At 42.3% G+C, this 23,306-nt stretch overlaps 1 protein-coding gene across 4 annotated transcripts in view; it reads left to right on the forward strand.

Moving 5' to 3' along the window:
* Window positions 1-250: 250 nt before the first annotated feature.
* The window catches only part of WDR59 (WD repeat domain 59), a 78,523-nt gene continuing 55,467 nt past the window's right edge, over window positions 251-23,306 (forward strand). For all 4 annotated transcript variants that reach the window (XM_037063628.1, XM_037063624.1, XM_037063626.1 and 1 more), the window contains exons 1-3: window positions 251-413; window positions 13,736-13,785; window positions 19,929-20,064. In XM_037063628.1, the coding sequence (XP_036919523.1) occupies window positions 360-413; window positions 13,736-13,785; window positions 19,929-20,064 (240 nt within the window). In that variant the 5' untranslated portion in view covers window positions 251-359. The remainder of the gene's footprint in view (window positions 414-13,735; window positions 13,786-19,928; window positions 20,065-23,306) is intronic.

The raw sequence follows: 23,306 nt of genomic DNA on the forward strand, positions 1-23,306 counted from the left end.
CCCCCGCCAAACCTTATTCTACCCAGGTTACCCATGCGCAACTCGACCTTGGACTACAACTCCCAGCAGATCTTGCCCTAGGGGGGCGTGTGACCGCAATCTCCCGTTTGGGTGACTTTAGCTGGGTGACGGTAGTGGAGGGGCGTGCCTGTTCGGGTAGGCGTGGTGCCGCAATTGGAGGAACGGGGAGGAGGGGCGGAGCCAGTATTTGGGTCAGCCAATGGTTTGTAGTCCGATGGAGGTGGGGCGTGGCGTGGCAGGGTTCTCTAGCAGGCTGCGTGGGGCCCGCAGAGGCCAGGAACGTGGGTTTGGGTGGTAGGAACGCGCAGTCGTGGGGGCCAGGCTGACTCCAGCGGGAGATGGCGGCGCGATGGAGCAGCGAGAACGTGGTGGTGGAGTTCCGAGACTCACAGGTGGGCCGGAGACCAAATGGAGCCTTCTGGGCATGCGCCCTCCCGGATTCCCCTCCCCCATGCTGCCGGGTCTGTCTCAGGGCGGCGGGGTGACCCCCCACAGCCTCCTCGGTGTTGGGGTAATGGAAAAGAGGGTGTCCCTGAGTGATCTGACCCGAGAGTGTGAGGGGAATCTTGATGGCTGTTGGTGATTGAGCCAGACACGAGCAGGGGTTCGGGCTTACGTGTCGGGGTACGGGGAGTGGGGTCTGCCTTGGGACACCGAAGCTCAGGGGTGGTGCGCGAGTGGGCAGGGGTGCTCTTCCCAAGGCCAGGGTGGGGAGTGAGGGAGTGTTTGCTCTTCGAGGCCGGGGCCGTACTAGTGACTTTGGTCATGTCGCAGAACTTCTCTGAACTTCGGCAATGGGACTTAACCCTGCCTCACAAAATTTCAGGGTGAAGTTGATAGAGAACTGAATGAAAAGTGCCTGTTTCAGCAGCTAAACTTTAAGTGGTTGCTGATACTAGAATAGTGGAAAATACTGTATAGTGAGTGAATAGAAGTGTGCGCTGCACATATTTCCCAGGTTCGAATCTCGGCTTTAGTCTCTGGCCTGTCATCACCCACTGTGCATAACTTTTTTCTTGCCTGTGAGAAGGTGTGAGTCGTACCTACCTGAGGGTTGGCGTGAGAATTTTGAGGTCGTACATTTAGAATGTGTGACACAGTGGTAGGCACATAGTAAGCCTCAGTGAACGTTAGCGCTTACTAGGGATTTTTACCATTTTTCTATTTCCTGCGTTTCATATGCTGTACTGCCATTTATCTGCATTTTCTTTTTCTAATTCATGAAAGAATCAACCAAGATAAGTGGATGCTATCCCTTTTTTCCAAACAGCAAAGCTGATGCTGGTTTTGCTGATCCTGTGACCTGACCAAGGCCTCCCATTGTGTGGTGGCCTGGGGATATGAACTCAGGCATCTGGCCCCAGGACTTATGCTGGCCGCATTACACTGCCCTGCTTCCTACTGTATGAGCCTATACAGTTGTTCCTCAATACATACTCTACTCAGCCACCCCTTCCCCAGCACCTAAGACACTGGGTGATTTTCTTTTCTTTATTTTTTAAATTATAAGAAAAAGTTTATTTAGAAAGTTACAGAGGTACTAGAAGTGAGCCAGCTGGGCTGTGTAGGCTCAAGAAACAAGTCACAGAAGCAAAAGAAGGGCCCTTGGAGCCTAGGAGAGGGAAAGGAAAAGGTAACGAGCCTGGAGGAAGAAGAGTAGGAAGGGAAAAGCGCAGGCATGCTTCTGAGAAGAGAGCATGCTGGGCGATTCTCTTTTTATTCAACAGGTATTTCTGGAATGCCTTTTGTGTGCCAGGTTTTCTACTCATTTATTCAACAAGATTATTGAGCTCTTTTGTAAGGTGCACACTGTGCCTGGCATTGTGTCGATTCTCATGTGATTTATTCTGAAGAGACATCTGAATTATAACAAAGTGATATGCTTTCTTCTTTCTAAGACCCCATCCTGTTTTTCCCATAAAGACAGTGTGTGGTGGATTCACTGACCAGTTTGCCCTGTGGTGCTCTCTGATACAGTTCCCACAGAGAATTTGAGTAACAGCATTCTGATTAAAGGACCCTGAAGCACTTTGTACTGTCAGCATGGTGTCTCTGGGAGGCCAGCTCTCCCAAGGGAGGTGCCAGACTCTTAGGGAAAAAGATCCACATTCCTGTTATCCTTGTTAATTGCTTTCAGTGGGGACTAAGAACAAAGTCATATATGGTACCTCTGAGCCTGCTAATTTGGAAGCTACTAATCTGTAAAGCCTTTAATTCTCATAGAAACCCAGCCAGTCTCACCTGTACTTCTCAATGGAAATATAATTGAACAGACCTGCAGAGAAGGTGCTGACACATGTTTTAGGATGCTATGAAGTAGTGTCAGATAAGTAAACCAAAACAGCAGTTGTCAGAGTTAAAGAGGACAAAGTAAATTGGGTAATTTAACTGCCTTGTGGGAGTTTCTGTTCTTTTTGATTTTTGTATTCATTTGGAAGGGTACATCTTAGCATAAATTAGCATGGTTTTGTGGTTGAATTTGGTGCTAATTAGGAGAGGGTGGGAACCATTTTATTAGCTGTTTCATTTATGTAGAAACAAAAAGTTGAAACTCTTAATATTGTCTTTCTGAAAAAAAAAAAGGTCAAACAATAAACTTTTCAAACACTCTTCTTTTAGAAATCATTTAAGAAAATTTACACTTTTAGGTGTTTTAGTGAAAACCCCAGCCTGAAAAGTAAAACTCTTTTTCTTAACAGTTTATACAAGCATCATTCACTTTATAAAACAGTGCCTTGTATTAGTGAAGAACCTGTGCTTCTTGGCAACTACTCTGAAGTGGTCCCTGGAATCAATGAGTGGTAACACTGTAAAACTTAGAGATAATCTTCTCAGGCAACATCATCCAGTAGAATTTTCTGTAATGATGGACATGTGGCCACTGAACACTTGCAAGGGTGCTAGTGCAACTAAGATACTGTATTTTAAAATAAATTTTAGCCCTGGTGGTGTGGCTCAGTGGATTAAGTGCTGGCCTGTGAACCAAACAGTCGCCAGTTCGATTCCCAATCAGGGCACATGCCTGGTTGTGGGCCAGGTCTCTGGTAGGGAGCATGTGAGAGGCAACCAGGTATTAATGTTTCCCTACAGCTCTTTCTCCCTCCCTTCCTCTGTCTCTAAAAATAAATAAAATCTTTTAAATTAAAAAAAATTAATTGCCATTTAAAGAACCATTTATGGCTATTGTCTGTAGTATTTGAAAATGTAGTAGAAATTGAGTAGTTTGAATTCGCAAAGAGTGGTAAGGTGGCAGAATGTGCAGCTAACAGGTCTCTAACTCAAGAATAAGTGCAAAAATACTACAGGATATGATTATTGTGATGATGATAGGAACTTTAGAGTCATAGCAACTCTCTGCTGAATGTCTCTACTTCAGCATCTGTGAGATGGCTGAAACTCTATATATCCAAAGTAGCTGGAAGAATAGAGGTTCTGGCCAAAATGGAGGTGTAGGTAGAAACCCTTTGCTTCCCCTCACAACCAAAAGGAGGATAACGACCAATCTCAAATCAATAAACAACCAGAATCACCAGAAAGTCAAACTGCATGGAACTCCAACAACCAAGAAATTAAAGAAAAAAATCAGCCCTGGCTGGTGTAGCTCAGTGGATTGAGCACAGGCCTGCGAACCAGAGGATCGCGGTTCGAGTCCCAGTCAGGGTACATGCCTGGGTTGCAGGCTGGTTCCCTGCAGGCCAACTCCCAGCAGGGGATGCATGAAAGGCAACCATACATTGATGTTTCTCTCCCTCTCTCCTTCCCCTCTAAAGATAAATAAATTAGTAAATAAAATCTAAAAAAAAAGAAAAAAGAACAACCAGACCAGTAAATTGGACCCTACGATGCGGGCAGACTCAGAAAAACCACCATGAGGAGGCTGAGGGGCAGAGCTGTGCAGGAGAGACTGACTGAAGGGGGAAACTGAGACTCAGAACTGACTGTGGGCTACAGCTGGAGTTGCTGCGGTGGAAGATACTTCCAGTCTGACTCAAGGATCTGTTGGACGGTGTGCTAGGAGGAGCAGGCAAGCTGCTTTGCTCCCTCTCTGGCCCCTCCCCCACAGGCAGCACCTAAGGCCCCGCCCTTTACAACTTATCAGGTGCACCAAGACAAAAAAATATGGCCCAAATGAAAGAACAGAGCAAAACCTCAGAACTAAGCGATGAGATTACCAACCTAATTGATGGAGAATTTAAAGCCCCGGTAATCAAAATGCTCACAGAGCTGATTGAGCTTGGTTAAAAAATGGAAGAACAAATGAAAGATACCCAAAATGAGAGAAGGCAAAATATTTAGGGAACCAGCAGTGACAAGAAGGAAACCAGGATTCAAAGCAACAATTTGGAACAAAAGAAAGAAATAAACATCCAAGTTGATCAGAACAAAGAAACAAGAATCCAAAAAACTGAAGAAAGGCTGAGGATTCTCTGGGACAACCTGAAACGTTCCAATATCCAAATTACAGGGGTGCCAGAAGGAGAAAAGCAACAGGAAGAAATTGAAAACTTATTTGAACAAATAATGAAGGAAAACTTCCAATCTGGTGAAGAAAATAGACTTCTAGGAAGTCCGGGAAGCCCAGAGAGTCCCAAAGAAGTTGGACACAAAGGAATACACCAAGGCACGTCATCATTAAGTTACCAAAGAATAAACACGAAGAGAAAATCCTAAGAGCAGGAGGAGAAAAGGAGACAATTACCTAGAAAGGAATTCTCATAAGGCTATCAGCTGATTTCTCAAAAGAAACCTTACAGGCAAGAAGGGGCTGGAAAGAAGTATTTGAAGATGTGAAAGGCAGGGACCTACATCCAAGATTGCTCTATCCAGCAAAGCTTTTATTTAGAATGGAAGGGCAGATAAAGTGCTTCCCAGATAAGGTCAAGTTTAAGGAGTTCATCATTACCAAGCCCTTACTATATAAAACTTTAAAGGGACTTATCTGAGAAAAAAGAGGATAAAAAATATGAAAAATAAAATGACAACCAACTCATAACTATCAACAAATGAACCTAAAAGAAAAGAAAAATGATGAAAACAAAAACTAATCAAACAGCCAGAACAGAAACAAAATCAGAGAAATGGACATCACACAGAGGGAGTTCAGTGGGGAGGGGGAAGGGAGGAATTGGGAGACAAGGTACGGGGAAGAACAAGCATAAATAGTAGGCATAAAGTAGACAGGGAAAGATAAAAAAATGGTATAGGAAACAAAGGACTCGAAGAACTTACATGTACAACCCATGGACATGAACTAAGGGTAGGGAATGCTGGAGGGTGTGGGAGCAGGGTGGAGGGGGGATAAATGGGGAAAAATTGGGAAAACTAATAGTATAATCAATAAAAATACTTTAAAAAACAGAGTAGCTGGACATACTCTGGGCCTTATCGCCCTGCACCCCAGCTTTTTGCCCCCTTCCAGTATACCCTCCACATAGAATGATTTTTAAAAAACTCCAGGTTTATTGAGGTATAATTAATGTACAATAAAATTTACCCTTTTGTGTGTATAATTGGTTGAATTTTGACAAATGTATGTAGCCCTATAGCTACCGCCATGATTAAAATGCAGAACATTTCCATTACTCTAAAACACTCCTTTGTGCCCCTGTGTAGCCAGCCTTCTTCCCTCACTCCCATCCTCTGGCAGAGGCTGATGTGATTTCTGTAACGCAGTGTGTCACCTTTTGAGTCTGATTTCTTTCACTGAACCTGTGCTTTTGAGATTCATTCATGTTGTTGAACATATCTGTTAGTCCATTCCTTTTCACTGCCCAGTAGTATTCCATTGTATAGATCACAATTTGTAATTACATTCACCTGTTTATGGGCATTTAAGTAGTTTTCACTTTTGGGTAATTATGAGTAAAGCTGTGATAAATAATCAAGGCGATTTTTTTTCTGTTCTTTTTTTTGGGGTTTTCTTCAAGGTGATTTTTTTAAAGATTTTATTTATTTATCTTTAGAGGGTAAGGGAAGGAGAGAGGGAGAGAAATATCAATGTATGGTTGCCTCTCTTGTGTCCCCCACCGGGAACTGGCCCGCTGCACCAGCCAGGGCTCAAGGTGATTTTTTTAAAACAGATTTCTTTGTATCTCTTCTTTGGTGAAAATCCTTCAGTAGCTTCCTGTTGCACCTAGAATAGAATATGAGTTCCTTATTTTAGATTGTTTTGTGTGCTGGTCTCTGCCTCCTTCTCAGATCACATCTTGTACCACTTTCCCCTCACTCACTATTTGTTTATTTTCATCTTTCTCCCTTACTGTAGTGTAAGTTCCCCGAGGGTGAAGACTGTTTTGTTGACTGCCGTAACCTTAGTGCCTAGAATAGCGCTTGGTATACAATAACACTCAACAAATGTTTGTTGAATGGTTAAATTTTTAATTTTTTAAAAAGATTTTATTTATTCATTTTTAGACATGGGGAAGGGAGGAAGAGAAACATCAATGTGTGGCTACCTCTCACGTGCCCCTCACTGGGGACCTGGCTCATGATACAGATACGTGCCCTGCCTGGGAATCGAACTGGTCACCCTTTGGTTCGTAGGCTGGTGCTCAGTCCACTGAACTACACCAGTCAGATGAATAAATTTTAAAAGTCAGTTAAATTAAAAGCCCTGGCCAGGTAGCTCTGTTGGCCAGGGCGTCATCCCTGTACATCAAGGTTATGGGCTCAATCCCTGATTAGGGCACATACAAGAAGTAACCAGTGAGTGTATAAATAAGTGGAACAATCAATTGATGTTTCTCTCTCTCTTCCTCCAACCTCCTTCCTTCCCCTTTCTCTCTAAAATAAAAAAAAAAGCAACCAATGAATGCATAAATAAGCAGAACACAAATTGATCCCTCTCTCTTGCTCCCCTTCTTTTTTCTCTTTAAAATTCATAAGTACAAAATTTAGGGACTTCTAGACAAGATGGAGGTGTAGGTAGACACACTGTGCCTCCTCCCACAACCAAAAGAAGGATGACAACAATTTAAAAACAAAAAACAACTGGAACCGACAGAAAACTAAACTGTAAGGAAGTCTGACAACCAAGGAATTAAAGAAGACACACTCATCCAGACCAGCAGGAGGGGTGGAGTTAGGCAGCCAGGCAGAGTGGACTTGTGGCAAGGTGGTGGCTGGAGGACCCAACAAGGCGGCGGATTGTGGAGCGGGGTGTGAAAGTCTGCAGCTGGCTGGCAAGGCAGCAGGTGGTGGAGCGGGTAGCTCCACATTTGTGCGCAGATAAACCGGGAGAAACAACTGGGGAGTGGGATGGACTACATGATGCAGGGCCCCAGGGAGGGGAAATAAAGCCTCAAACCTCTGATTGAAAACCTCTGTGGGGGTTGAGGCGGCAGCGGGAGAAACTCCCAGCCTCACAGGAAAGTTTGCTGGAGAGACTCACAGGCCCCAAGAATGTACACAAGCCCACCCACACAGGAGTCAGCACCAGAAGGGCCCAATTTGCTGGTGGGAAGTGGGGGAAGTGACTGAAATCCACCAGAGAGTGGAGCGAGCGCCATTGTTCCCTCTTGGACCCCTGCCCCACATACAGCATCACAGCACAGTGATGTGAGTTACCTGCCCAGATGAACATCTAAGGCTCTGCCCCTCACTACTTAACAGGTGCGACAAGACAAAAAAAAATGGCCCAAATGAAAGAACAGATCAAAGCTCCAGAAAAAATACAACTAAGCAATGAGATAGCTTATCAGATGCACAGTTCAAAACACTGGCAATCAGGATGCTCTCAGAATTGGTTGTGTTTGGTTGTAAATTAGATGGAAAAATGAAGGCTATGCTAAGTGAAATAAAGGAAAATGCACAGGGAACCAATAGTGATAGGAAGGAAAATGGGACTCAAATCAACAGTGTGGACCAGAAGGAAGAAAGAAACACCCAACCAGAAAAGAATGAAGAAAGAAGAATTCAAAAAAATGAGAGGCTTAGGAACCTCCAGGACATCTTTAAATGTTCCAACATCCGAATTCTAGGGGTACCAGAAGGGGAAAAGAAACAGCCACGAGTGGAAACTTATTTGAACAAATAATAAAGGAGAAATTCCCTAATCTGGCAAAGGAAATAGACTTCCAGGAAGTCCAGGAAGCTCAGAGAATCTCAAAGAAGTTGGACCCAAGGAGGAATACACCAAGGCACATCATAATTACGTTACCCAAAATTAAAGTTAAAGAGAGAATCCTAGAAGCAGCAAGAGAAAAGGAGACAGTTACTTACAAAGGAGTTCCCATAAGATTGTCAGCGGATTTCTCAAAAGAGACCTTACAGGCAAGAAGGGGCTGAAAAGAAGTATTCCAAGTCATGAAAGGCAAGGACCTACAGCCAAAATTGCTCTATCCAGCAAAGCTTTCATTTAGAATGGAAGGGCAGATAAAGTGCTTCTCAGATAAGGTCAAGTTAAAGGAGTTCACTTTTAACTAAGTCCTTATTATATGAAATGTTAAAGGGACTTATCTAAGAAAAAGAAGATAAAAAATATGAACAGTAAAATGACAGCAAACTCACAGTTATTAACAACCACACCTAAAACAAAAACAAATTAAGATAACAACTAGAACAGGAACAGAACCACAGAAATGGAGATCACACGGAGGGTTAGCAACAGGGGAGTGGGAGGATGAGAGGGGGGGGAAAAAGTACAAAGAATAAGTAGCATAGATGGTAGGTAGAAAATAGACAGGGAGAGGGCAAGAATAGTATGGGAAATGTAGAAGCCAAAGAACTTATATGTATGACCCATGGACGTGAACTAAAGGAGGGGAATGTGGGTGGGAGGGGGTGTGCAGGGAGGAGGGGAGTGAAGGGGCGGAATGGGACAACTATAATAGCATAATCAATAAAGTATATTTAAAACAATAAAATTGATAAATACAAAATTTTTAAAAATTGGCCCTGGCTTTGGTTGCTGTGGATTGAGTGCGGCCTGTGCATCAAAGGCCACCAGTTCAGTTCCCAATCAGGGCATATGCCTGGGTTGTGGGGCCAGGTATTTCCAGTTAGGAGCTTGCGAGAGGCAACCATTCAATGTACTGTATATCTCTTGCATATTGATGTTTCTCTCCCTCTCCTCCTTCTCTTCTCTATAAAAATAAATAAAAATTTTTTGAAAAGATTTTACTTATTTATTTCTAGAGAGAGGAGAGGAAGATAGAGAGGGAGAGAAACACCGATGTGTGGGTTGCCTCTCACGCACCCCCAACTGGGGACCTGGTCCACAACCCAGGCAGGTGGGTGCCCTGACTGGGAATGCAACCAGCAAAGTTTTGGTTCACTGGCTGGCACTCAATCTGCTGAGACACACCAGCCAGGACAATAAAATCTTTTTTTAAAAATTTAAAAATCAATTATATTGATTAATAAGAGTAATTAGAAAAAAGTTCAGATTTTCATGGTCTTCAAATTAATTTTTATTTTAGAATAGTTTTAGCTCTATAGAAAACTTGGGAGCACAGTACAGAGGATTTCTGTACACCTGTACTCAGTTTCCCCTATTAGTAACATCTTACCTCGTATGGTATATTTTCTGCAATTAATCAGTATTGATAGATCGTCCTTGATTAAAATCCATACTTTACTGAGCACTTCTTAGTTCTTACCTAGTGTCCTTTTCCCTGTTTGGGGACTCCGTGCAGAACACGACATTGTATTTAGTTGTCATGTTTCCTCTCACTCCGCAGGGGACCCACAAGAGGCAACCATACATTGATATGTATATTTCTCTCCCCCTCTCCTTCCCTCTAAAGATAAATAAATAAATAAATCTTTTAAAAAATAATTTATCAAATTAAAAAAAAGACTAGACCACAATATAGAGAAATGAGAAAGCTTGCTTAAAAATGGTGAAAGTGGCCCTGGGTGGTGTAGCTCAGTGGATTGAGCTTTGTCCTGCAAACCAAAGGATCATGGTTCAATTCCCAGTCAGGGCACATGCCTGGGTTGCAAGCCAGTCCCCAGCAGGGGCTAGTTCCCAGCAGGGGACACTCGAGAAGCAACCATACATTGATATTTCTCTCCGTCTCTCTTTCCCTTCCCTTCTAAAGATAAATAAAATCTAAAAAATAAATTTAAAAAATGGTGAAAGCGTTAGTAGAATCTGTAAGACTAAAGAGAAAAGAAACTGTATATAAGCACAGTACTCTAGCTGATAAACTAGTTTCCTTCAAGGGTACAAGATAACAATTCTGAAACCGGAATTGAACAATTAAGTAAATGGATAAAAGATGGCAGGAGCCAGATTTCTGTTAAAGTGGGAAGTTAATGATAAGCAAAGGGTAGGGGTCAGTATGACCTGTGTGAAAATGGATTAGGGTTAAAAATATAAGTATAAACTCATATATGCACATAAGGTATATATACAGACAAAGTATGCAGATAAAAGAGATATATATATACAGGTAAAATATAAGTATAAATACAGGTAAAGATGGCTACATACAGAAATATTTAGATATATGTATATACATGGGTTAGTACACCCATGTATATTTCTTATTTTATCAGTTGAGGGGGCCTAGAGGCAATGACACCCCCAAAGCTATGAGCGCATCTAGTACCAGGTCTTGGTTTCTAATATAATTCTCCAACTGAAAAAAATAGAGCTCCTTGGAGAAATGGCTAATTTAAGGCCTGGGGCAAGAAACATAATGAGAGTTGAGCATCTTATAGTACCAGAAAGTATTTTAAAAATTAAAAAACAAAACAAAACATGGGGTTATGCCAAAGAACCACCTGAAAGCGATCCCAGCGGTGAAAGGTAGAACAATTTGGGCAACAAAATAATGAGATTACAATGCAAAGCATAAAATAAATATCTAGGAGTTCATACTGATATAAACAAATAATTCAATAAATAAATAAATTGGGGAGAATAACTCCCGTCTCCTTAAGTATGGGCTGTATACAGAGAGTATTTTCCTAAGAGTATAGCTGTCCCCTACTTATCCATGGGGAGGTGAATGTTCTAGATCGCCAGTGCATGACTGAAACTATGTGTAGTACAAACCCTCTACATACTATGCTTTTCCTTATACACACATACCTATGACAAAATACTTAATTTCTAAATTAGGCATAGTAAGAGATTACAACACTAATAATAAAAAAGAACAATTATTACAATACACTTTAATCAAAGTTACGTGAATGTGGTCTCTCACAAAATATCTTACTGTACTGTACTCATCTTCTATGGGATGCTACAATGTCTACACGACGAGATGGAATGAGGTAAACGACCTAGCATTTATAGTGGCCTAATGCTACCATAAGGGTTACTTGAAAATAGGCACTGTGATACTCCACAGTCGGATAACAATTGCTACTAAATGACTAACAGGCAGGTAGCATATCCAGCCTGAATACGCTGAACAAGGAATGATTCACGCCCCAGGCAAGATGGAGAGGGACAGTGCAAAATTTAAACATGCTATTCAGAAAGGCACAAACTGTAAAACTTATATATTGTTTACTTCTGGAACCTTCTGGCTAATATTTATGGCCCCCACTTGACCACAGATAACTGAAACTGTATTAAGTGAAACTGCTGATGAGGGGGTGGGAGCTACTCAGTAGTCCAGAAAAGGGTGAAAAGAGTATGTTTACAGTAGGGAAACCTGGCAAGCCCTGATGGGGCCAACATCAGCAGTGGTGCGACAGGTTCACAGCATGGCACCTGATATGATGTGATGAGAACACCTTGTAAACCCTGGGGTATTCCTCTAAATAAAAAACCATAATCCCAGTCTGATCATGAGAAAGACATAAGACAAATCCCAACTGAGGGACATTCTATGGATGGTCAAGATCATGAAAGACAAAGAAAGTCTGAGAAATGATCACGGCCAAGCGGAGTGAGAGGAAATGTGACAACTAAATACAATGGGAACCTGCCCGCAACCCAGGTATGTGCCCTGACTGGGAATCGAACCGCAATCCTCTGGTTTGCAGGCCTGCACTCAGTCCACTGAGCTACACCAGCCAGGGCATATTGTGGTCTAGTCTTTATAAGGCATTTTAAATATTTTAAAATGTTTGCCCATAAAAATGATCTATTATGGAATATATCAGTGATATTATACTATGTAAAGAAAAATAATAAAATGTACCTTCCACACACCTTAAGGAATAGGCCATTTTAGTTATTCTTTAAAGCATGAATACATTTTCTCCAGAACATGTCTCTATCTTAATGCCTTTAGAGGAAGTGACTGCCCTGTATTTTGGATTATTTCTTTGCTTTTTTACTGCACATATGTAAATGTAAATGACATTTTGTTTTATTTTGATAGTTTTGACTTCAAAATTTTGGCTTACTAATTTTGCTATGATGTCCGGTTCCTTTGTATGAATGTGCCGCAGTCAATTCATCCCTCGGTCCATGAAACACTTGGTTGTTTCCAGTGTTTTGTTTTTTGTAGGTGGTGATAAGTAACCATGGTATTTACATAGGGGTAGAATTGCTGGCCAGTGGGATATGCATATTCGTCAGCCTTATTAGCAAATGCCACGTTGTTTTCCAAAGTGGTTGAGATTTGGTACTCCCTGTAGCAGTGCTTCAGAAATTCCTGTTGGGCCGTATCCTAATCAACACTTGGGGTTACCACATATTTAAATTTCTCATCCTTTCAGCAGTTCTTTATTGAGAGTCAATTGTATAATAGATCCCTGGGACCTACTGTGGGTATAGCAGTGCAGTGCTCTGTGCTCTGTATGCCCCCACAAATCAGATGTTGAAACCTAAACCCCAAGGTTTTGGATTAGGAGGTGGGGCCTGTGGGAGGGTCAAGAGGGTGGAGCCCTCCTGAGCGGGATTAGTGCTCTTTGCCAGGAGAAAGCTCCCTGCCCTTCTGCCCTGTAGGGTTACAGGCAGGCAGTCTAGGAAGAGAGTCCTCACCAGACACCAAATCTGCCAGCACCTTGATCTTGGACTTCCCAACCTCCATGAATGTGAGAAGTAAATTTCTGTAGTTTATAAACCACCAAGTCTATGATATTTTGTTTTAGCAGCCTGAAAGGATTTCGATAAACCATGCACAAAACAGACAAAAATTTCTGTCCACATCAAGTTCTTCTCCTTACATCTAACAGATTTCCACTTATCTAGTGCCTATGAAGTGGTCTATCATATTTGCTTTAGTTTGTATTTCCCTGATACTGTTAAAGATCAATATCTTTTCATATGTTTAACTGGCAATTTGATTATTCTATGAAATTCTAGTTTCTATCTTACACCTTTTAAAATTTAAAAATTTTCATTTTTAAAACAATTTTATTGATTGATTTTTTTTTTTAGGGAGAGAGAGGAAGGGAGAGAGAAAGAAGTGAAAGAGAGGGAGAGATTGAGGGAGAGATTGGGAGAGATCAAAACATCAATTTGTTGTTCTACTTATTTATGCGTTCATGGGTTGATTCTTACATGTGTCCAGACTGAGGATTGAACCTGTAACCTTGGTGCGTTGGGACAGCGTGTAACCTTGGTGCGTTGGGACAGCGTTCTCACCAACTGAGCTTCCTGGCCAGGGCTTAAATGTGACATTTGGATGAAACCTAGAAAGGGGTAGAAGTATCCACTGTTGAGAACTGATGATACCTGGAAGCTGGAACTACCATGGCCATGGGAAGAGGAGGACCCAACCACGACGGACTACCTGCCTGTCACCTCCAGCCTGTGCCTGCCTCGCTAGCAGAACTGAATCTGTTTTCTCTCTCACAGGCCACTGCAATGTCCGTGGACTGTCTGGGGCAGTATGCAGTGCTTTCTGGGTAAGTGCGTTTGCTATTTGTCTGTCATGATTGCTGGGAACAAATAGCAAATTAAGAGGTTTCTGGGAAATTGGAAAATACTCTTACATTTAAGGGTTACGGTCATAGGGTTGAGTTCTGCTACCCTAGTGATCTCAGGGATACTTCTAGGGATTATTTGCTGTTATTTTTGTCTTTGCCCTGATAGGTGAGCAATAAAATTCCTTTGAAAAAAATTAAAAAAAATTTTTTAAAAAAGATTTTATTTATTTATCTTTAGAGGGGAAGGGAAGGAGAGAGGGAGAGAAATATCAATGTATGGTTGCCTCTGGTGTGTCCCCTGCTGGGAACTGGCAGGCAACCCAGTCATGTGCCCTGACTGGGAATCGAATTGTGATCCTCTGGTTCACAGGCTCATGCTCAATCCACTGAGCTACACCAGCCAGGGCAAATTCCTTTGAAATTTTAGTGACTGGCAGTTTGGTCTTGAAGTTACAGTTTTCTCTTTACCGCATGCACTCTTTACAAGGATGCCGGCTGGTCTGGGCTGACATGTGAAAGGGATCTTGGCTCTCATTTGGCAGAGCCATTGATTGATCCCTTGGACATTGACCTCTTTGGACTTGGCTTTCTCATGAAGGAATTCGATTTCATTGTGAATAAATTGGACTACCTAATTTCTGTAGTGTATTCTGGCTCAAAAAATGTAAGATTCCCTGAATTTGCTAATTACCCTAACATCGTGCCAGTGTGGGAGCATTTTGTGGGCTCTTTTGTGGGCTCTTCTCTTTTTTTCATAGCTCTCTGGATTAACACCCTACCTCTCAAATACGGCTGTATTTTTGTTAACTTGGTTATGAGCCCATTTATAGATTGATGAAGTATTTTCTGTTAACCTCATTATTTTATTTTGAAATCATGTTTTAATTTACCTTAAAAAAGCACATAGCAAACATTTAAATAATTAAAAAGAAAATGCAATGAAAAATTTTCCCTCTTCCCTCTGACTTCCCTTCCCAGCGACAGTGATCAGTACCATTTTCCTGTGTCACATTGGGTGCATAGGAAAGGAAAAATTGGTATGTCTCTTTTCTGCCCCCTCTCTACTTACTTAAATAATTTTTTTTAATCCTCATCTGAGGACATTATTGATTTCAGAGGGAGGGAGAGAGACAGGGAGAACAAGGTTGATGTGAGAGAGGAACATTGATGGGAGAGAGAGACGTCAGTTGGTTGCCTATCATACATGCCCTACAGGGACCAAACCCACAATCTGGGCGTGTGCCCGGACTGGGAAATGAACCCATGACCTTTCAGTTTATGGGACAGTGCTCCAGCCAACTGAGCCACACTGACCAGGGCCTTACTCACTTTATTAAAAACAGCTTCATTGAGCTATAATTCCCATACCATACAATTCACCCACTTAAAGCGTACAGTTCAGTGGTATGTGTTATTAATCTCCTATCCAGTTTTTAAGCTTTTTTAAAAAATTGAGTTTAAAAAGACAACTGGCATTACAAGGCTTATATTGTCGGACAGTAGAATCCAACCTCACCGTTTCACTACTCCTGATCCTATTTACCAGTAGCAACTACTTGAGACGTTTTTAGCTGTTTCTTTTAGATTGCCTCCAGTTTTCCAAGTAGTGTACATATATTGCTCTATCTTGATTTGTCTGTTGTAGACATTACAAATTGACGTATTACAACAGAAGATGAAGATTTAGCACTTGTACTTTGCTCTGGGTCCCTTTTGTATGTACTTGCCCTCCCCCTCTCTTCTAATGTAGTCATGTAACCGTTGTTGGGTTGAATTGTATTTGGGCGTTCCTTTTCTAAGTTATTGTTGAGGTTTTATGCCATTCTGATTCCAGACTCTGTGTGTGATCTGTTTCTCTCTTGGAAGCTTTCAAATCCTCTCTTTGTCTCTAGTATTCTTTATTTCCAGTGGGTGTGAAATTTTCATTGTGATTACTTTTGTGTGTGGCTGTTTTTATTCATGTGTGGGCATTTACAGGCTCCCCACTTTCTTTACTTTATTACTTGTTTTATCTAAACAATAGAATCATAACTTACACCCTGGCTGGTGTGGCTCAATGGATTGAGCACTAGCCTGTGAACCAAAATTCACTGCTTCAACTCCCAGTTGGGGCACATGCCCGGGTTGTGGGCCAAACATTTGGGGATGTGTGAGAGGCAACTGATCAGTATTTCTTGTGCACATCAATGTTTCTCTTTCTTTCTTCCCTCCTTTCTCCTCTCTCAAATAAATAAATAAAATCTTTAAAAAATTATAGCATACATCATGTCGCTGTGTCAACATTTCATAAAATACTCTCAGATGTCCTGGACTATCTGTGTCTCGAATATTAGAATTCTCAACGTTCACTAATGTGGATGTAGCATGTAGCATTCTAGCAGAGAATGGGGTTATGTAAATGGATATTATGTAAATGGGATTATGTAAGTGTTCCTGTTATGTGTACAGCCATATTATTTTCAACGTGAGCTTGAAGTTCACCATTTCATTTTCTTTCTTTCTTTTTTTAAAAATTGATTTGATAAAGAGAGAAACAGAGACAGACAGACAGAAACACGAATTTGTTGTTCCACTTGTTTGTGCATTCTTTGGTTGTTTCTTGTATGTGCCCTGACTGAAGATTGAACCCGCAACCATGGTGCATTGGGATGATGCTCTAACCAACTAAGCTACCCAGCCAGAACCTCATTTTCTTATATGGAACTTTAAAGTATGTATAGTAAAGGGGATAAAGTGAAAAGCTCAAATAAGTTTACAAATATATATGCCCATGCGATCAACATTCCAATTAAGTTACAAAATAATTTTTAGCACCTTGGAATACCATTTCAGTCTGAAAATCTGTATTTTATTTTATTATTTTATTTTTTTCTTGGTGTGGTGGTGATGGTTGTGGTGGGTGTGAAAATCTGTGTGCTTTAGTTTGAGTAAATTTTTCTGCATTATGTCTTCAATATTTCCCCCCCTCCTTTATTTCCTCTTCTCATGCTTTGTGGAGCTACTGTTAGGTGAATATCCTATATGGATTCTCTTTCTGTTTTGCATTCTGGGAGTTTTCTTTAACTTCCAACCTTGCTATCAGATTTCTCCATTTCAGTTATTATTTTAATTTCCAAGAGTTCTTTCTTGGTCTTTGTTCTTTACATTGTCTTCCTTTACCTCTCCGAGAATGTTAAATCCAGGTTTTTTTTCTCTTCTCTGTGCTAACCTCCTTTCCTTTTTCTTTCTTTTGATCATGTTGGTCTCTGTCTTTGAGGTTTCCTCTGGTGCCTGATGCTCCTGGGCTCGCTGTTAGTATTAGAGTGTCGGAATCTCCGTTCAGGTGGGTGGCGATGGGGTTCACTGGAGGGACATCAGGTGGAGCCCAGGTCCTTTTGTTGGAGGGTGCCCTGAGTGTCACTATCTCCAAGGTTTTGTTGTTGTTATTTGTTTGTTTGCTGTTTCTTGGGCTGGTCATTTCCTCCTGAGAAGAATCCTGTGGCTAGTCACTGAAGACTAAAAGCCAAGCAGTGTGAGTGCTGAGTAGGGGGACAGGCCTTCACATCCTGTTCAGAGCACAGCCCCTCTCACTTACTCTCTGCTCTGCCTCTTGTCCCAGGCCTGGGCTCCTCAGAAGCAATCTCTCTAAGCACCCACCCTCCAGGCAGGAGGAGGAGAGGTGGAGATGCCAGCTCTGTGGGGCGCTCTTAAACTGCTCTCCTTAGTTCCTTCAGGTGGTTCTTGTTTGGTTTGGTTCTGCTTTTGGTTCTCCAGTCCCTCTCTCCTTTCCCTGTCCTATAGCCTGAAGCCTCCAGCTCCTGAGCAGTCCTGGCAGTGTGAGCCAGCTGGTTCTTAGCGCTCTTTTCTGCAGGCACTTGGGTGTTAGCTTTCTTTACTCTAACTCAGTTACTGCTTGCCCATCCGTTTCATCTCTCATTTTCATTGTCTTTGTGGGCTTCTGTCTTTTATGTTCTTACTCCTATTTTAGTGGTTCTTTAGAGGGGAATGAAGATAAACAAGCATGTTCAGTCGGGCATGTTTTTCCTAAAGTGCCCACTTTCTTTTTTGTATTTGCTCTGCAGTGTCTCTGAACTCCCCTGATGACACGCACCTCTATGTTTAGCTCTTAGCCTTTTTTTCTCATTTTGTTCCGATGGCAAGATGCAAGCCAGCCAGACGATCTAGATCTTAGTTCTGCAACAACTTTTTTTTTTAAATTTTATTTATTTATCTTTAGAGGGGAAGGGAAGGAGAGAGGAGGGAAATATCAATGTATGGTTGCTTCTCGTGCATCCCCTGCAGAGAACTGGCCCCTGCTGGAAACTGGCCTGCAACCCANAAGCATGTTCAGTCGGGCATGTTTTTCCTAAAGTGCCCACTTTCTTTTTTGTATTTGCTCTGCAGTGTCTCTGAACTCCCCTGATGACACGCACCTCTATGTTTAGCTCTTAGCCTTTTTTTCTCATTTTGTTCCGATGGCAAGATGCAAGCCAGCCAGACGATCTAGATCTTAGTTCTGCAACAACTTTTTTTTTAAAATTTTATTTATTTATCTTTAGAGGGGAAGGGAAGGAGAGAGGAGGGAAATATCAATGTATGGTTGCTTCTCGTGCATCCCCTGCAGAGAACTGGCCCTTGCTGGAAACTGGCCTGCAACCCAAGCATGTGCCCTGACTGGGAATTGAACCTCGATTGTCTGGTTCACAGGCCCGTGCTCAATCCACTGAGCTACACCAGCCAGGGCCCTGCAACAACTTTTTAGAAGTTTCAGAGTTCAGTGAATTTGAGTCTTACCTATGTATTCCTTCTTCTCCCTTAATCATCCTTTTTCAGATTTCTGCTAGAGTTTTCCAGGCATTTTGACTTTTCATTTCCTGTCTTTTCTGAGCAGTAACTATATTAACCTTTTTCTTCATGTTTGAGCTTACCTACCTTCACTGATATCCAGGGGCAGGGAGTGCTCTCTAACAATGAATTGATAGCTGATGGCAGTTGAGATGTTAATTCATACACCAAGGATTTTTTAAATTGTATTCTATTGATCATGCCATTACAGTTGTCCTGATTTTTCTCCCTTTGCCCCTCCTGCACCCAGCACCCTCTGCTCCCTCAGGCAATGCCCCCTCACCCTGTTCATGTCCATGGGTCATGCATATAAGTTCTTTGGCTACTTCATTTCTTATACTGTTACTTTACATGCCCATGGCTATTCTGTAACTACCCATTTGTACTTCTTAATCCTCATCATTTCCCCACAACCCCTCCCATCTTGCTTTCTGTATCCATGATTCTGTCTGTTCTTGTTTGTTTTTTAGACTCAATTATTGATAGATTGACCTTTTGAGTAGACAGCCTGCAAGGGAATTTAAGATTTTCTACAGGATATTTAGTTAAGTGATAAGTGATGTGTTTAATTTAACATGCATTTGTTGAATACAAAGCATTGTGCCTAGTGATTCTGAACATACAAAGGTATTCGAGACTTGGTCCCTGCTCCAAACAATCAGTGGGGTCAGGACAAGAGCCTAGCAGTTCTGCTGCAGAGACAGGTGCTGCAGTCTAAGTGCAAAGCGTTGTGTTGGGAGTACTGGAGAAGCAGTTCCTGTCCTAGCTGGGCCATCGGGAAAGGCTGAGAGAAGGGCAGTGATGGAGCCGAGTGCAGGGGCAGCGGGTGGAGGTGGGGGTCAGAGTTGCATGGATGTGGTAGAGAAGACTCTCACAGGGGTGTGGCTTCTGCTTGTCCAGCAGCCACCTTGAGTTACTCTTATCACTTGCATGCCTTTCTTTTTTTTTAAAGATTTTATTTTTATTTTTTAGAGAGAGGGGAAGGGAGGGAGAAAGAGAAGGAGAGAAACATCAGTGTGTGGTTGCCTCTCACGTGGCCCCCAGTGGGAACCTGGCCTGCAACCCAGACATGTGCCTGACTGGGAATCGAACCAGTGATCCTTTGGCTTGCAGCCCACGCTCAATCCACCGAGCTACACCAGGCAGGGCACTTGCATGCCTTTCAGAGTAGATGAATGGTCAAATGCATGTGCAGGTATTCTGAGCACTGTGTGCAAATCATAGGTAATTCTAAATGTGCTTTTCTGTCTTAATGCTAATGCTACTATATTGTCACTGTGTTGATGTTGTTCTCCTAGCCGCCGGTTCCTATACATCGTTAATCTAGATGCCCCTTTCGAAGGTCACCGGAAGATCTCTCGCCAGAGCAAATGGGACATTGGAGCCGTGCAGTGGAACCCTCACGACAGCTTTGCGCACTACTTTGCAGCTTCAGTGAGTTTGTTTAAGGACTACAGAAAAAGGCTTTTAAATGTGTGCTCTGGGGCTGCAAAGTACATGTCCTGTGTGGAGAAGAGAATGTTTCCACCCTCATTTGTCAGGTAGAAAGAGGTGTGGCTGGTTCTAGGAGGAAGATACACAGATTAAAAAAAAATGTATGAAAAGGTTTTATTGGTACTGTGGGTGCCAGACCTTGTGTTTCTAGGGACTAAGTCCAGATTTTGCAAGGGAAGCGGGCAGGTGCCTCTGTTTCTGTGTGTGATGGGAACCTGTTTTCATCAGCAGCAGTGTAACCAGCCAGTGACTCTGAAACACGTCCTGAGGGAGGGCTGGTGAGCTCGTCCGTGGCTAACCCTCATTGCTCTCAGATGGACCGGACGATTCCATACACCCTTCACAAAAGGAAGGGGTTCTTTCCTGATTGGGACCCATTAGATTGGTTAGCCCCAGGAAATTTTATGTGCCTGGTTTACCTGTAAGTTTTTCCAGGGAAAAGATACATACATTTTATTAGGTTTTTCCTAGGAGCCCACGACTGTGAAAAGATTCTGCCATGTGCCCTCTATCACTTAGGGATCTCAGCCTTTGGCTCCTTTTATACCAGGCTGGAAGGGCAATATTGAAAGGAACGCTTCTTACTGTCCAGGGGATGTGACCGTTCACAGTGCTGTCTGGGGCTTTTCTTACCGGAAATGACAGTTTGTGAGAAGAGAGCATCTGAGAAGAGAAAGAAGGGTGGTTAGCTTCAGAGGGAACCAAAGCTGCTCTTCCCCATCATCTCTAAAATAAGGATCTGACTACCTGACTGGAGCCAGAGAGGCGTGTTAGGGAGGGTGCTCTTCTGTTGGCTTACACCCTGAGGCCCTGAGGCCCCCCTGTCACCCCCAGTCCCTGATCATTTGGCCCAGGTTTCTCAGCCTTGGCACGATTGACCTGTGGTGCCAGGTCATTCTTTATGGCGGGGTCTGTCCTGTGAATTGTTGGAGATTTAGCAGCACCCCTCTCGTCATGACAACCCAAAATATCTCTAGACATTGTTAAACGTCTCCCAGGAAGCAAAATCGCCCCTGACGGAGCAACACTGGTGGAAGCCGACCCTTCCAGGTAGTTTAACTGCATTTGCTTAGGAGTGGCAAGGGTTGGTGAGCAAGACAGCCCCTCCTTTGTTCTTTAGAGTCATTTTAAAGTGAAAATTCAGTGTCATTTACTTCATTTACAGTGTTGTACAACCACCACCTTTATCATGCTTACAAATATCCATCACTCCATAGTCAAATCCCTCACAATTAAGCTGTTTCTCCCCATTCTTCCTCACAGACCCTGGCAGCTACCAGTCTGTGCTCTGTCTCTATGGACTTATCTGTTCTGGATATTTCATATGCATGGAATCACATAGTGTACGACCTTTTGTGTCTGGCCTCTTTGTCCATGTTGTATCAGTACTCCACTCTTGTATGGCTGAATAACAATCCATTTTGTGGATAGACCACATTTCGTTTATACATTCGTTCACTGATGGACTCTTGGGCTGGCTTTTGTGAGTAGTCTGATATGAACATGTGTGCACCCACACGTTTTTTGAGTACTTGTTTCCAGTTCTTCTTGGTATGTACCTAACAACCAGAGTCGCAGGGTCATGTGGTAAGTACGGTTAATTTTCTGAGGATCCATGAAGCAAACGGGTTGTTACCGTGACTGAACTGTTTGCAGTCCTGCCAGCAGGGCACAAGGGTCCCAGTTTCCCCACACTGTTACCAAAATTTGCTATTTGCTGTTTTATTTTTTTTAATTAAATTATAGCCATCCTCGTGGGTCAAGTAGTGCCTCACTGTGGTTTTGACGTGCATTTCTCTAAAGCCTGAGCATCTTTTCACGCACTTGTCGCCCATTTGCATATCTTTTATTTTCTCCCCTCCTTTATATCTGTCAGTCTGTCTATAGCTAGAGATCTATCTATCTCTCTAGATATATTCTTAGAAATGTCTATTCTAGTCTTCTGCCCATTTTTGCATTCGGTTGTTTATGTTTTTTTGCTTTTGAGTTGTAATAGTTTTTTTATATGCTTTTGATACTAGATGCTCATCAGATATATGATTTGCATATAATTTTCTCTAGTTCTGCAGGTTGTCTTTTCACTTTCTTGGTTATGCCCTTTGATACATATTTAATTTTAGTGCAGTTCAACTTATTGCCTCATTCATGTGAGATGTGGATGGTGACATCCACTGTATTGTGTGGTGGGAAAGTGCAGAGGAGTTTGTTACGGTGCCTAGTTCAGAGACCGCCACTAGCAAACCCTTTGGGAATGTTATAAATGAGGGTGATTTCTTATTTTGAACTTCTGATTTTAATTATTTACTTATAGAGAGAGGGGAAGGAAGAAGAAACATCAAAGTGCCAGAGAAACATCTATAAGTTGCCTCTTGCATGCTCCTAACTGGAGATCTGGTCAGTATACTGCCCAGGCATGTGCCCTGACTAGGAATCGAACCAGTGACCTTTCAGTTCTCAGGCCAGTGCTCAATCCACTGAGCTACACCAGCCAGGGCTGGAAGCTATTTTGAATCCTAATCCTTTCACAAGAATCCTACTGATTTAGAATTAGAATCAGGCATTTTAGGCTAAAAATCTCAAAATGTTGTACATCCATCTGATTCTGAGCTAACTTGAAAATTAGTCATATACCTATCAGTATGGAAATTATTAAACAGACTTGTCTTTTAGTAATCTTTATTCACTGTCAATATGTTTCATAAACTTGTGATAGTAAAGGAGTCTTTGCTGATTTTTATTTTTAAGTGAAATACAGTTTGATCAAAGCTTTTTTTCCCTTTCCTTTTTCCTACTGTAGTTTTTCTTTCTTCTGGCCCATTTTCTCTGTGACCTCCTGCTTAAGTCTTTACGAAATTTGCAATAGGCCTATTTTAAGGAGTCTTGTGTAATTTTGCTTTCTAGGGCACCCTTTGGGTGGTGTTTCTGTTTCCTTCTTTGTGCATCTGTGTTTTTAAAGCGTGGTAGATCCACTTTAGGCACTTGATAATGGGAAGAGTGAGCTAAAAAAATCTGGTGTGACAGCAGCTGGAGAGAGAGGTGTGTGACCTTCAGAAGGCAGAGCAGGTTCCTCTTGAGGTCTGGGGACAGCTCCATTACCAGTTACTCGCATGCTCAGTCTGTAGGATCTTTGCCCTGCAGCTTGGTTTCTACATGGCTTCCCTCTCTGGGCCTTTAGCAGAGTG

The sequence above is a fragment of the Sturnira hondurensis genome, unplaced genomic scaffold (assembly GCF_014824575.4).
Source record: "Sturnira hondurensis isolate 20B ecotype Veracruz unplaced genomic scaffold, ASM1482457v3 Scaffold0014745, whole genome shotgun sequence".
Classification (NCBI taxonomy): Eukaryota; Metazoa; Chordata; class Mammalia; order Chiroptera; family Phyllostomidae; genus Sturnira; species Sturnira hondurensis.